Source organism: Centroberyx gerrardi, chromosome 11 (assembly GCF_048128805.1).
Source record: "Centroberyx gerrardi isolate f3 chromosome 11, fCenGer3.hap1.cur.20231027, whole genome shotgun sequence".
Lineage (NCBI taxonomy): Eukaryota > Metazoa > Chordata > Actinopteri > Beryciformes > Berycidae > Centroberyx > Centroberyx gerrardi.
Window position 1 is genome coordinate 1,892,531 of NC_136007.1, and position 15,381 is coordinate 1,907,911.

Sequence of the window (15,381 nt, forward strand, 5' to 3'; positions counted from 1 at the left end):
GTTGTTATTTCTGTAGTTGTTTCCTTATTGTTTCCATTGTTCTCCCTTTTCCTGCTGTTTTTACTATTGTTCTATTTGGCTGTAAAGCACTTTGTAAATTATTTTGAGAAAAGTGCTATATAAATAAAGGTAAAATAATATGAATAATAACGATGATAATAATAACAACTGATACTTCAAAATAATCTAATATCATAATGTATGTATTATATTTTAATAATAATAATAATAATAGTGATACTACTACTGCTAATAATAATAATAATAATAACAATAATAAATTATTATTGTTGACATTTTAAAAAAATTTTAAACTCCAAACCCAAGCTGGTCATCCTCAGCCTTTCCTATTCTCTGGATGCAATCTAATAGTGTTTTACAGCACACATACACACACACACACACACACGTAAGGAAGCAAAACAGGTAATATAATCAGGCAAAAGCACTGCACAGAAAGAGAGAGAAAGAGAGAAAAAATGAAGGAAAGGAAATAAGAAACAAAACAAATTAAAAAATGGGTAGCACTTCTTTTTGATAGTACAATGTTGATACTCAGCTGTTCAATAAAATGAGTACATTTGCATGCACACCAATACTTTGATTACTGGGAGTAATCAAAGTCAATATTTCAATTACATTGTTTACATGGTTTAAAGTAAGATGATTTCTCTAATAACTCGGTTTATATGGATTTATTTAATAATTGGTCTATTGCTCGTCGGAAGAGCAGCCGTGGTTGCTCTTATATTTTTTAATCTCGGATATCGAAATCACAACTTAATCAAGCTTTGTTTTCTCATGATCACGATTTACAGTATTATCTTATCATTCAATAACAAAAACATATTTTTCTTAAAGGAGGGGTATCATTTGCTTTTTCAGCAATTTTATACAATTACCTGGTCTCTATAAAATACATCTGTTAAGTTTTTTTCAGTAAAAATCGTTTAGTTTTAGCTTTAGCAATTCACTTCCCAGTGTTTGTTTCCCACCTACAAGAAAATAGGTTGTTTTACATAAGCACCTTCATATGCTAATGAGCTACTGCTCTGATTGGCTGGCCATTCTGGAAGGCCTGCCCTCCTCTTAGCGCTGATTGGTCGATTTCAGACAGTCCAGTGTCTACATAGAAACTGGAGCAAAATCTGACTGGCTTGTACAAGGGGGCGAGTCTTATAGTTAGTGACTGTGGGGAAACAGCATAGTAACATGATTCTATTTTTTTTACTGTGATTACTTCACACCTTCAAGAACCAAAATCACCATAAATACAAAGAATTGCCACATCCTAGGATACCCCCCCAAGTAGTTGATTGTGGATGAAATTTCTGCCTGTGTTATACCTTCCATCCATCCATCCATGTTCTAGCTGCTCACCAGGGGCAGAGTCGTGGTGGCCACAGGGCGAGCCGAGCAGCCCAGAAGTCCTTTTCACCAGCAACTTCCTCTAGCTCCTCCGGTAGCTCCTCAAGCGCTCCTAGGCATGCTGGGAGATGTAGTCCCTCCAGCATGTTCCAGGTGTACACCAGGGTCTCGTTCCAGGCGGTCGTGCCCGGAACACCTCCAAAGGGAGGCGAGGGGGGTCATCCTTACCAGGTACCCGAACCACCTCAACTGGCTCTTCTTAATGTGGAGCAGCAGCGGCTCAATACCAAGTTCCTCTCAGATCGCTGAACTCCACACCCTGTCACGCAGAGTGATGCCAACCATTCTGTGGAGGAACCTCATTTCGGCCGTTTGTATCCGCAATCTCATTTTTACGGTCACTACCCAGAGCTTATGGCCATAGGTGAGGGTCCGAACCAATATCGACTGGTAAATCGAGAGCTTTGCTTTGTGGCTTATCTCTCTCTTCATCACAAAACACCAGGGGCAAGTCACTTTTTTTCCGAGAGAGGACCATGGTTTCAGACTTGGAGGTGCTGATCCTCATCCCATGTCACACTTCGGTGCAAACCAATCCAGTGCAAATCGGAAATCAGTCTGATGAAGCCAGTAGGACAACACAATCCATAAACAGAAGCCACCCTAATATCACTGAACTGGATTCTCACCAGACCTCAGCTGTGGCTTTATATCCTGTCCATGAATATCACAAACAGGAGCGGGGGCAAGGTGCACCCTTGTTGGAGTCCGATGCCTATCTTAAACGTGCTTGACTTAATGCCAAGAATGCGAACACGGCTCTCGCTCCGAGTGTACAGGGACTGAACGGCTCACAGCAGCGACCCCAGCACCCCATGAGCAATTGAGCAGAAATCTAGCTGTGTTGCCTTGGTTCTGTTCTGCTACTTTGATTTTGATCTTAACCTAATTAAGGCAATCAGATAAGGGTGTTTTGATGACAGTTTCTATAGTTTGAGTATTGCCTTAATCGGATTAAATCTGAATTATTAGTGTGCATGTAATGATACTCATTGTCTGTTGTCTATTTGCTGAATCTCTACAGAGTCATTTAAGCCAAAAACTAACCCTAACATTTGTAAACCTAGACATGACCTTATCCTAACGTTAACCCTAAGATTTACGCTAAACCTGACATTGAATATCTACTCTTCAAACTATTGTGAGAATCACCCTAAACTCAGTAGACATTTTAGTCACACACTTGATAGTAAGTTGAGTATCAGCATTGGAGTATCCAAATAAAATATGTTTCTCTCTCTGTCTGTCTCTTTCAGATGCAGTCTGTATCTATGTCCATCCAGTCATGGAAAAACTCTTCAACCAGTCAGCAGTATGAGGTGGAGCTGGTGAAGGGGCTCTACGGCTTTCTGTCGGTCTCACCCTGCTTAATCTTCCTCTACATCAACAGCATCATGCTGTTCACCTTGAGGAGCAAGCCGGTCTTCACTGAAACACCCCGCTACATCCTGCTGTTCAGCCTCCTCTTTGCAGACACAGTCCAGCTGGCACTGGGCCAGTTACTTTACATCCTAGCAACGGCCAGGGTGTACATGGTGCACTACGTCTGTCTCATCATCATCATGGTGACGGCACTCACCACTGACATCTCCCCCCTTAACCTTGCCGTCATGTCCCTGGAGCGCTATGTGGCGGTCTGCTTCCCGCTGAGGCATGCCAGCATTGTCACCATCAGGAGCACCATCGCTGTGATTGCTGCCATCTGGGCTGTTTGCTTGGTGAACATACTTCTCCGCCTCCTCATGCTGCTCTTCCTGGACGCCACGCCTTTCCACCGCTTCATGCAGGACTTCTGCGTCAAGAATGCCCTCTTCCACCTGAAGATTTTTCACGACTTTGAGAAGGGCTTCATGTGCATGGTGTTTGTGTCTGTAGGCACGGTCATCGTGTGCTCGTACATCGGTGTGATCGTCACGGCCAGGTCGGCCTCGTCAGACAAAGCCTCGGCCAGCAAGGCTCGTAAGACGGTCCTGCTGCACCTGATCCAGCTGGGTCTGACTCTTGCATCCACGCTGCATACCACCATCTTCACAGCCCTCCACGGAAGAGTCGACCGAGTCACCATCGTACGCATCCACTATGTTCTTTTCTTCTGCCTTTTCTGTTCACCCAGATGCCTCAGCTGCCTCATATACGGCCTGAGAGACCAAACCATCAGACCTGTCCTCATGTATCACCTTAGCTTCTGTCTCAGATGTCCCATGATGCCTGTTGGATCTTTGGAAAAGCACTGATTATTACAAACTTTAAAATTACTTTCCTTGTTTTCTTGCCTGCTGCTCAATATTAGGGGTCCAAGCACATAGTAGTGGAACCCTATTGTATTTGGTGAAATTCTTCTGTCCTTCTTTTCGCTAAAAGTGTCTGCAGCTCAGAAACCGTAAATCCTACAGCAACCATATTTGGCATGTGGGCTCCTATGGCCACTACTCAGCAGCCCATGTACATTGGCCAGATGGTGACGCTGTAACAAGCAACTTTACATTTTGGGCAATAACCTTGAACCATGTGCCGTAGAGAGTCCAACCATGCATCACTGTCAATGTCCATCATATTGGATTTTCCGCCTTTTTTAATTCTTTAAGAAACATTTTTTTCACAATTCCTCCTAGGCCATTCATCCAATTCACACAAAACTTTGTGTGGACAATCTTGGGACCGTCCTCTTTCAAAGTTGTATAAAAGTTATTGATAGGCCAAATGGTTTGGCTTTTATGGACCAATAAACCTTTAACAAAACACGTCCTAACACTGAAAACACATGAAATTTGGTCGTGATTGAGTGTTTACTTGCTACTGATTGGCCCAAGAGGTGCATGCATCATTCGTCTTGTTCGACTTGTTTAGTTGTTCCTCACTGTCAGTGGTGGCTGAACTGAGGTGTGAAGGTGTGATTGTAATTGTTAAACTTCTTATAAGAGTCAGCTTAGTTTCCTCAGCACATCAAGGGGTTAAGGAGACACGGTCCCTTTAAGAAAGTCTGGTTTTCGAGTCTGACGTCAGCTCGACGTATGTTGTGTTTTTGAGCGCGAAGTAAATTGTCTTGCTCTGTGGGTAAAAAATAAATGACACACGAGTTGGTGTAGTCAATGAGAGAAGTTGTCTGTCTCAACTTTCCTGCCACTTCTACACTGGTGACCCTGACGTTTGTCTGCTGGACGTTTCCAGTGACAGCTCTTCTTGAACATGGCGACTAACGCAGTTTCCCTCAAACTACCGGAGTTCTGGGAATCGTCGCCTCGGCCTGGTTCGCCCAGACGGAAGCACAGTTCGCGCTTCGGGAGATCACCGCGGACGCCACAAGATACTTTTACGTGGTGTCGGCCCTCGGGAGTTCGACTGCATCCTGAGTGGTGAACCTCCTCAAAACTCCCCCGCTGCAGGATAAATATGAGACACTCAAAGCCCACCTGTTGAGAGCTTTTGAACTTTCCGACGCCGAGCTAGCCGGCTCTTCTCTCTGCAAGGCCTCGGCGACAGCAAGCCGTCTGAGCTCATGGACAGGATGCTGGATCTCCTGGGTGGGCACAAACCCGATTTCCTCTTCGTCCACCTGTTCCTGCGACAGCTGCCTTCCCAGGTACGGGCTGCCCTGGCCAACACCTCCATCACTGACTGCCGTGCTATGGCCGAGGAGGCTGATACATTTTTCCTGGCTGGTCAACAACACTGCGCGGCCACGCTGCTTCCTGCCCCAGCTCTTTCACCACTGCCTGGAGGCACAACGGTCGCCGCCATAGCAACAGCTCCTCGGCGGCGGCAGGACCCCAGCCTGTGTTTTTACCACGCAAAGTTTGGGCCCAATGCCAAGCGGTGCCGATCGCCATGCAGCTTCGGCGTGGCGGGAAACGCCGGGGCTGGCACTCAGTAGTGGTCCTGAGCATCGGCAGGCAGGCTGCTGTTCATCCAGGACACCATCTCCGGACGGCGTTTCGTGTGCGACACAGGCGCGCAGAGGAGTGTCCTGCCCGCATCGGGAGTGGACATCCTGGCCGGCGGACACGGCCCCTCCATGGTAGCCACTAACGGCAGCCCCATTCGCACCTACGACATGAGATACGTGGCGCTGTGTTTCGGCGGACAGCGGTTTGGCTGGGACTTTGTCACGGCGAAAGTGTCCGTCTCCCTCCTTGGCGCGGATTTCCTATGCGCCTATGGACTGCTGGTGGATGTCAAACACCGCCGCTTGATCGACGCTGTCACCTTCAGTTCATACACATGTACACTCAGCGGAGCAAACTCCATCAAACTGTCTAGCATGCTCTCCGCCGCGGACGAGTTTCTCCGTCTTCTCGCCGAGTTCCCGGACCTCACGCAGCCCACCTTCTCTTCATCCACCGCCAAGCACGGGGTGGAACACCACATCGCCACCACCGGCCCCCGGTCTACGCCCGGGCCCGGCGCCTCGACCCGGCCAAGCTCGCCATCGGCAGGACGGAGTTCGAGACTATGGAGCGCCTCAGCATCATTCGCTGCTCCAATAGCCCGTGGGCTTCATCCCTCCACATCGCCCCGAAGCCCAACGGCGGGTGGCGCCCGTGCGGCGATTACCGCCGTCTCAACAACATGTCGACTCCAGACTGCTACCCGGTTCCGCACATCCAGGACTTTTCCGCCCACCTGGCGGGGAAAGCCATCTTTTCCAAAGTGGACCTTGTTCGTGGATACCACCAGTTGCCCGTCCACCCGCTGGACGTCCCCAAAACGGCGCTGATCACCCCATTCGGCCTGTTCGAGTTCCTGCGCATGCCGTTCGGCCTTAAGAACAGACCTTCCAGCGCCTCATGGACTTGGTGCTACGGGACCTGCCTTTCCTTTTCGTCTATCTGGACGACATCCTCGTCGCAGGCACCTCCAAAGCGGAACACCTGTCCCACCTTCGGACTCTCTTCAAGCGGCTCAGCCAGCACGGGTTGATCGTCAACCCAGCCAAGTGCCAGTTCGGGCTGACCACCATCGACTTCCTTGGTCACCGCATCACCAAAGACGGGGCAGTCCCCCTCCCGTCGAAGGTGGATGCCGTCACAAATTTCTTGCGCCCGCTCACGATCAAGTCCCTGCAGGAGTTCCTCGGCATGGTGAACTATTACCACCGCTTTATCCCCTAAGCTGCTCGACTCATGCGACCCCTGTACGAGGCTCTGAAAGGCAAGGCCCCCAAACACGCGGTGGACTGGTCCGCGGAGAGGGACAAGGCGTTTACGGACACTAAGACTGCTCTGGCTAACGCCGCAATGCTGGCGCACCCGTCTCCCACGGCCCCAATCGCCATCACCACGGACGCTTCGGATTATGCCGTCGGCGCGTTGCACGAGCAGTGGGTGGGCGGTGCCTGGCAACCGCTCGCTTTCTTCAGCCGCAAGTTACGCCCCAGTGAAGGGAAGTACAGCACCTTCAATCGGGAGCTCCTCGGCCTCTTCCTCGCCATTCGACATTTCCGTTTCCTGCTGGAGGGCCGCCAGTTACCGCTGACGTTCGCCATGGCTAAGGTGGCCGCCCGCCAACAGCGGCAGCTCTCCTACATTTCGGAGTTCACCACGGACATACAGCATGTCGCTGGCAAAGCCAACCTTGTCGCCGACTGCCTCTCCCGGGCCATCGTGGGGGCCATTCACTTGGGACTTGACTACGCTCGCATGGCAGCTGATCAGGCCGCCGACCCGGACGTGCAGGCTTACAGGATGGTTGTCACAGGGCTGCAGCTGGAGGATGTGGTTTTCGACGACGCCGGCACCACACTCCTGTGCGACGTCTCCTTGGGTCAGCCCCGGCCCGTAGTTCCCTCTGGGTGGAGACGGCGTGTGTTCGACGCCGTCCATGGCCTCTCCCACCCGGGCAAAAAGCCATCTATAAAGCTGGTGGCGGCCAGGTTCGTCTGGCACGGGCTCAAAAAAGATGTGAGAGACTGGGCTGGCACCTGCATGGAGTGCCAGCGCTCTAAAGTGCACCGCCACACCAAAGCCCCCCTGGCGCAGTTCCCGGTGCCCGAAAGGAGGTTCGACCATGTTAACGTGGACCTGGTGGGCCCCCTTCCCCCCTCCCACGGTTTCACTTACCTCCTCACCATGGTGGACAGGACCACTCGATGGCCGGAAGCTGTCCCGCTGTCGTCGACAACGTCCACCGAGGTGGCCCGGTCGTTCATCGGGTCCTGGGTCGCACGGTTCGGCACCCCATCTGACCTCTCCTCTGACCGAGGCCAACAGTTTACGTCCGAGGTCTGGAACGCAGTCGCAGAGGACCTGGGGGTGAAGCTCCACCGCACCACTGCGTACCACCCACAGGCCAACGGGTTGTGCGAGCGGTTTCATCGCTCCATGAAGGCCGCTCTTCGGTCCAGCCTCAAGGATAGCAGCTGGGTTGACAGGCCCCCATGGGTCATGCTGGGCCTCAGGACCGCCCCTAAAGAGGACCTCCAGTCCTCATCTGCCGAACTGGTTTACGGCCAGCCGCTGCGGGTCCCAGGGGATTTCGTCCCTAACACCATGGCTCCCTGGTCTGCAGCCCGCCAACGGGCCATGCTCCGGGACAACGCAAGTGTTTTCACACCGGTCCCCACTTCGCATCACGACCTCCCACGGTCTCACATCCCCACAAGTCTGCAGTCGGCAAGGTACATTTTCATCCACCACGACGCCCACCGTGGGCCCCTGCAACCTCCCTACGACCGCTCCTCGTCCTGGAGGCCAGGGACAAGCACTTCATGGTGGACGTCGGCGGCAAGCCGGAGCACGTTTCTGTGGACCGCCTCAAACCACCTCACCTGGACTTGGACCAACTCGTTGGCCTGGCCCTACCCCCGCAGCGGGGGCGCCCCCCTGCCCTGCCTCCACCCCCCACCCTGCCCCCATGCCGCCGCAGGGTCCACAAGGCTCCTCCTGCGGGCGCCCCGGCCCCCGCTCGCGTTCTGCGGAGCCGTTGCGGCCGGGCCATCCCTCCCCCTCCACGTTGACTTTCTCTGTTATGGTGAATTCTGGGGGGACGTATGTGGCGGACTCTATGGACATTATTCACCATAATCTGTGGTTTGGGTATGTTTAACACACGCAGTTATATTGTGTGCTTCTCAGGGTTAAGGAGACAAGGTCCCTTTAAGAAAGTCTGGTTTTCTGAGTCTGACGTCAGCTCGACGTAGTGTTGTGTTTTTGAACGCAAAGTAAATTGTCTTGCTCTGTGGGTAAAAAATAAATGACACACGAGTTGGTGTAGTCAACGAGAGAAGTTGTCCGTCTCAACTTTCCTGCCACTTCTACAGGTGAATCTTTTTGTGCAGAAGGAATTTATATATTATTCATTGAAAGTTATTTTATTCAGTTTGGAGACAGAAGTATAAGTCTTCCCTCCATTATTGCTGATTAATATATTAGCTTTGTTCAAATAACACTTAATTATTATTATTATTATTATTATTATTATTATTAATAAGATTACTACTAATAGCACTGGTACTACTAATAATAATTATAATATTTAAATGTATTACAACTTTGAATGTCATTGTCTTTGTGAACGTTTTTGTATTTATATCTTATGTTACAATCAGTAACTCTTGGATGTTAATGGCTCTAAGTTTATGCATTTATTGTTACAACCAAAATATACCAATACACAGAATATGATGTCTATCTTATATTATTGTTATAGTAGTAGTATTAGTAGTACTAGTAATAGTATTAATGTTGTTATTTGTCTTTGTTTAAAGTATTTGCAATCGCTTGGTCATTTATATATCTGAGTTTTTGCATTTGAACGATGTGAAACAAGTTTTACCAAAAGGATGTGATGTAATTGTCTGTTGTGTTGTTTTAGGTCTGAGAGCATCAAGAGCTGAAAGCTGGTAAGTTACTGGCTTCATCAAGTAGGCTCCTAGATCAAAAATGTTTTGTTGAATCAGACACACAACACCTCCAGAAAAAAGGGAGGGTTATTCTGTGTGTGTGTGTGTGTGTGTGTGTGTGTGTGTGTGAAAACCTTCATTGACAGATTTTAGCCTCATGACTTGCAAAATATTGGGATTTTCCACTTTAAATGAAAAGTGTAAAAGTGCAAATTAAAGGTTTCATTCAAAAACCATATAATTTTCATTTTAGAACAAAAGGTTTCTAGATGACGATCCATTTTTCAATATTTAAAACACAACAACAAAGATCACGTCCTCTAAAACGGTTCTAAGTAAAGGCCTGCAGGAAAATGATCACTTCAATAATATTCAACAGCGATTTTTACTGTCACGTCAGGAATTATTTCAAATGGTAGTTATCGCTGCTGTCATGTGAAAACCTCGTAACTCCGTGCAACTTTCATGCTTTGTCTGAAGGACTACCTGCTCCTGTATGGGTTGAGAAACTTCTACAAGCCTTTCAAAACTCCACTGGATAAAATCTAAAATGCATTGTCATCAAACTAAAAATAAGGCTGTTTTTCTTAGTTCCTGAAAAGTTGACATTTTGAGGTTTTCACTTGACAGTGACGATATGTCATTTTGGAATGAAACTCCACAACTATGCACAGCGTATATACAGTATATTTGGTATTTTGTGGGTTTGACTCCCTGTAACAGGAAGGAGAACACACTGATGGGCAGGTTGCTCCTGTTTCCGCTGTTGCTCCTACAATATAATACTACAATATGTAGAACTGTCTGTCTATGTTTCCACTGCCATTTCTTATGATTTGGCTCAAGTTCAAAGTCAGTTCAAAGCCCTACGATGTTTTCTTCATGCTTGGATACTTAAGAGATGAGCCTCTTATGCCTGACAATGATTTTGTATATTATGTTATTGTTCTTAATTCTGTACCTTTCTTATATTGCCTTTTCCTGACAGTTATTATTATTATGTATTATTGATTTTGTTGTTATTTCTGTAGTTGTTTCCTTATTGTTTCCATTGTTCTCCCTTTTCCTGCTGTTTTTACTATTGTTCTATTTGGCTGTAAAGCACTTTGTAAATTATTTTGAGAAAAGTGCTGTATAAATAAAGGTAAAATAATATGAATAATAACGATGATAATAATAACAACTGATAACTCAAAATAATATAATATCATAATGTATGCATTATATTTTATTAATAATAATAATAATAATAATAGTGATACTACTACTGCTAATAATAATAATAATAATAATAATAATAATAATAATAATAATAACAATAATACATTATTATTGTTGACATTTTACATTTTTTTTAAACTCCAAATCCCAAGTTGGCCATCCTCAGCCTTTCCTATTCTCTGGATGCAATCTAATAGTGTTTTACAGCACACACACACACACACACACACACACACACACACGTAAGGAAGCAAAACAGGTAATATAATCAGGCAAAAGCACTGGACAGAAAGAGAGAGAAAGAGAGAAAAAATGAAGGAAAGGAAATAAGAAAGAAAACAAATTAAAAAATGGGTAGCACTTCTTTTTGATAGTACAATGTTGATACTCAGCTGTTCAATAAAATGAGTACATTTGCATGCACACCAATACTTTGATTACTGGGAGTAATCAAAGTCAATATTTCAATTACATTGTTTACATGGTTTAAAGTAAGATGATTTCTCTAATAACTCGGTTTATATGGATTTATTTAATAATTGGTCTATTGCTCGTCGGAAGAGCAGCCGTGGTTGCTCTTATATTTTTTAATCTTGGATATCGAGATCACAACTTAATCAAGCTTTGTTTTCTCATGATCACGATTTACAGTATTATCTTATCATTCAATAACAAAAAAATATTTTTCTTAAGATTATGACTTAAGTAGTTGATTGTGGATACAATTTCTGCCTGTGTTATACCTTCCATCCATCCATCCATGTTCTAGCTGCTCATCAGGGGCAGAGTCGTGGTGGCCACAGGGCGAGCCGAGCAGCAACTTCCTCTAGCTCCTCCTGTAGCTCCTCAAGCGCTCCTAGGCATGCTGGGAGATGTAGTCCCTCCAGCATGTCACCAGGGTCTCGTTCCAGGCGGGCGTGCCCGGACACCTCCAAAGGGAGGTGAGGGGGGTCATCCTTACCAGGTACCCGAACCACCTCAACTGGCTCTTCTTAATGTGGAGCAGCGGCGGCTCAATACCAAGTTCCTCTCAGATCGCTGAACTCCACACCCTGTCACGCAGAGTGATGCCAACCATTCTGTGGAGGAACCTCATTTCGGCCGTGTGTATCCGCAATCTCATTTTTACGGTCACTACCCAGAGCTTATGGCCATAGGTGAGGGTCCGAACCAATATCGACTGGTAAATCGAGAGCTTTGCTTTGTGGCTTATCTCTCTCTTCATCACAAAACACCAGGGGCAAGTCACTTTTTTTCCGAGAGAGGACCATGGTTTCAGACTTGGAGGTGCTGATCCTCATCCCATGTCACACTTCGGTGCAAACCAATCCAGTGCAAATCGGAAATCAGTCTGATGAAGCCAGTAGGACAACACAATCCATAAACAGAAGCCACCCTAACATCACTGAACTGGATTCTCGCCAGACCTCAGCTGTGGCTTTATATCCTGTCCATGAATATCACAAACAGGAGCGGGGGCAAGGTGCACCCTTGTTGGAGTCCGATGCCTATCTTGAACGTGCTTGACTTAATGCCAAGAATGCGAACACGGCTCTCGCTCCGAGTGTACAGGGACTGAACGGCTCACAGCAGCGACCCCAGCACCCCATGAGCAATTGAGCAGAAATCTAGTTGTGTTGCCTTGGTTCTGTTCTGCTACTTTGATTTTGATCTTAACCTAATTAAGGCAATCAGATAAGGGTGTTTTGATGACAGTTTCTATAGTTTGAGTATTGCCTTAATCGGATTAAATCTGAATTATTAGTGTGCATGTAATGATACTCATTGTCTGTTGTCTATTTGCTGAATCTCTACAGAGTCATTTAAGCCAAAAAACTAACCCTAACATTTGTAAACCTAGACATGACCTTATCCTAACGTTAACCCTAAGATTTACGCTAAACCTGACATTGAATATCTACTCTTCAAACTATTGTGAGAATCACCCTAAACTCAGTAGACATTTTAGTCACACACTTGGTAGTAAGTTGAGTATCAGCATTGGAGTATCCAAATAAAATATGTTTCTCTCTCTGTCTGTCTCTTTCAGATGCAGTCTGTATCTATGTCCATCCAGTCATGGAAAAACTCTTCAACCAGTGAGCAGTATGAGGTGAAGCTGGTGAAGGGGCTCTACGGCTTTCTGTCGGTCTCACCCTGCTTAATCTTCCTCTACATTAATGCTGTCATGCTGTTCACCTTGAGGAGCAAGCCGGTCTTCACTGAAACACCCCGCTACATCCTGCTGTACAACCTCCTCTTTGCAGACACTGTCCAGCTGGCACTGGGCCAGTTACTTTACATCCTGGCAACGGCCAGGGTGTACCTGGTGCGCTACGTCTGTCTTATCATCACCTTGGTGGCGATACTCACCACTGACATGTCCTTCTTCAACCTCGCCATCATGTCCCTGGAGCGCTATGTGGCGGTCTGCTTCCCGCTGAGGCATGCCAGCATTGTCACCATCAGGAGCACCATCGCTGCGGTCGCCGCTGCCTGGGCCATTTGCTCAGCGAACATGCTTCTCCGCCTGCTCATGCTGGTCTTCCTGGACTCCATGCCTTTCCATCATTTCATGCAGGGTTTCTGTTCCAAGGAAGCTGTCTTCCGCCTGAAGATTTTTCGTGACTTTGACAAGGGCTTCATGTGTGTGGTGTTTGTATCCATGGGCACGGTCATCGTGTGCTCGTACATCGGCGTGATCGTCACGGCCAGGTCGGCCTCGTCAGACAAAGCCTCGGCCAGCAAGGCTCATAAGACGATCCTGCTGCACCTGATCCAGCTGGGTCTGACTCTCGCATCCACGCTGGTCTCCACCATCCTGACGGCCCTCCACGGAAGTGTCGACCGAGTCATCATCGTACGCATCCACTACGTTCTGTTCCTCTGCCTTTTCTGTTCACCCAGATGCCTCAGCTGCCTCATATATGGCCTGAGAGACCAAGCCATCAGACCTGTCCTCATGTATCACCTCAGCTTCTGCCTCAGACGCCCCATGATGCCTGCTGGATCTTTGGCAAAGCACTGATTATTACAAACTTTCAAACTACTGGCCTTCTTGTCTTACCTCCCTATTGTTGTTTGGTCCAATTTTGAGTTCTAAAATCCGGAAGTGAGTGGGGTTTTTTTTAGCCATGGGTTCCCTCGGCTGAAAAGTGATTACGATTTGAATGGGTCTTTGGTTAAAAGCCTGAGCAGGGGGGATACCTCTGCAATCGAGCTATATTGCTTTTCATCACTGAGGTCTGGAGGCACAAACACATCCCAGAGCAGTGGAGGGATGCAAACACAATTAAAGCTGCAAGCAGCCTCGAAAGGTATTCATAGCGCGCGACCGCCTAGTACAGCGAATGCTTACGAAAATCACTCAAGACTGGTGTGAGTGTCCACAAGCAATTAGCAATGAATCCGAGTCATGGTTTAAAGGAATAGTTCACCCAATAATGAAAATTCAGTCATCTACTCACCCCCATGCCAGCTGAAACTCGGGTGAAGTTTGTTAGTCCATACAGCAGGCCCTGAGGTCCACAGCGGAATGACGTAGAAGCCTTCTCCAGGACAACTGAAGTTGCTGGGGACCATGATGTCACGGTTCAAAAAATAATGGAAAATAACCATGAAATGGCTCCATGCAGCTTGTCCAGCATAATCCAAGTCTCCGGAAGCCATACGATCCCAAAGTGACTTGAAAAGACATTTACACCATTATTTAGCTGAAATTGCCACTCTAGCTGTGGAAAAGCTCACGTTTGCGCGCACCTGAGATACGAGAATGAGGAGAACTACATGTGTAACTCTTACTCGAATTACCAGAAACAAGACTTCCGGTTTGGCCATTTAGCCTTCAAAATAAAAGCGCAAGATTTTAAATAGATAGAAATACTGCTTTAAACCAATTACTTTGTATGTAATCGTCAAATTCAGTAAGTCAGCACCCATATTAATGTTTGATGTCCACTTTAGTCTCTGTTCTGTATGTATTCTGCACAGTGTAAGACATGCAGCGTTTAAAGGCACATTTTATGGAATTTTTCATTATTACTATGACATCAAACATTAATATGAGTGCTCACTTATTGAATTTGACAATTACATACAAAGTAATTGGTTTAAAACAGTATTTCTATCTATTTAAAATCTTGCGCTTTTATTTTGAAGGCTAAACAGCCAAACCGGAAGTCTTGTTTCTGGTAATTCGAGTAAGAGTTACACATGTAGTCCTCGTTCTCGTATCTCAAGTGTACGCAAACGTGAGCTTTTCAACAGCTAGAGTGCCGATTTCAGCTAAATAATGGTGTAAATGTCGGCCTTTTCAAGTCACTTTGGGATCGTTTGGCTTCCGGAGACTTGGATTATGCTGGCAAATTTGTTCAGCATGCAAAATGACACTTATATACGAAGTTTCAAGTGTCTAGGTTAAACGGGGCAGCGGGGCTGACGGTTTAAGTTTCACTGCATGTTATAGCACCCCCTGTGGCCGAAGTGCTACCAAACAGTTTGGACACCTGCTTAACGGGGTGTGCTATGTGTGTGCCAAATTTGAAAAATGCCTACCAATCAGACGCTAATTACCATCTACAAAAAGAAGGGTGATAGGTCCAGGGGGGTGATCACTCTTAAAGGTTGCTGGCAAGGATCTTGCCAAGATCATGCTTTGCAGACACATGGACACACCTTATGGAAGATCTGTTGCCAGAGTCTCAGTGTGGCTTTCGGGGGAAAAGATGATCTTCATGGCTCACCAACTGCAAGAAAAGTGCCATGAATAGAAGCAAGACCTTTGTATGGCCTTTGTGGACCTCTCCAAAGCATTCAGCACAGTGCATCGTGATCTACTCTGGAGGGTGCTTCTGCAGTTTGGCTGCACCAAGAGGTTTGTGGAAATCCTGCATCAA

The 15,381-nt window shown here is 46.8% G+C and overlaps 1 protein-coding gene across 1 annotated transcript; it reads left to right on the forward strand.

The window, feature by feature from the left end:
• The first annotated feature begins 12,551 nt into the window (after positions 1 to 12,551).
• LOC139917561 (odorant receptor 131-2-like) lies at positions 12,552 to 13,514 on the forward strand. Its single transcript, XM_071906702.2, has one exon. The coding sequence runs from the start codon at positions 12,552 to 12,554 to the stop codon at positions 13,512 to 13,514; it is 963 nt and encodes a 320-aa protein (XP_071762803.2).
• The last annotated feature ends 1,867 nt before the right edge of the window (positions 13,515 to 15,381 follow it).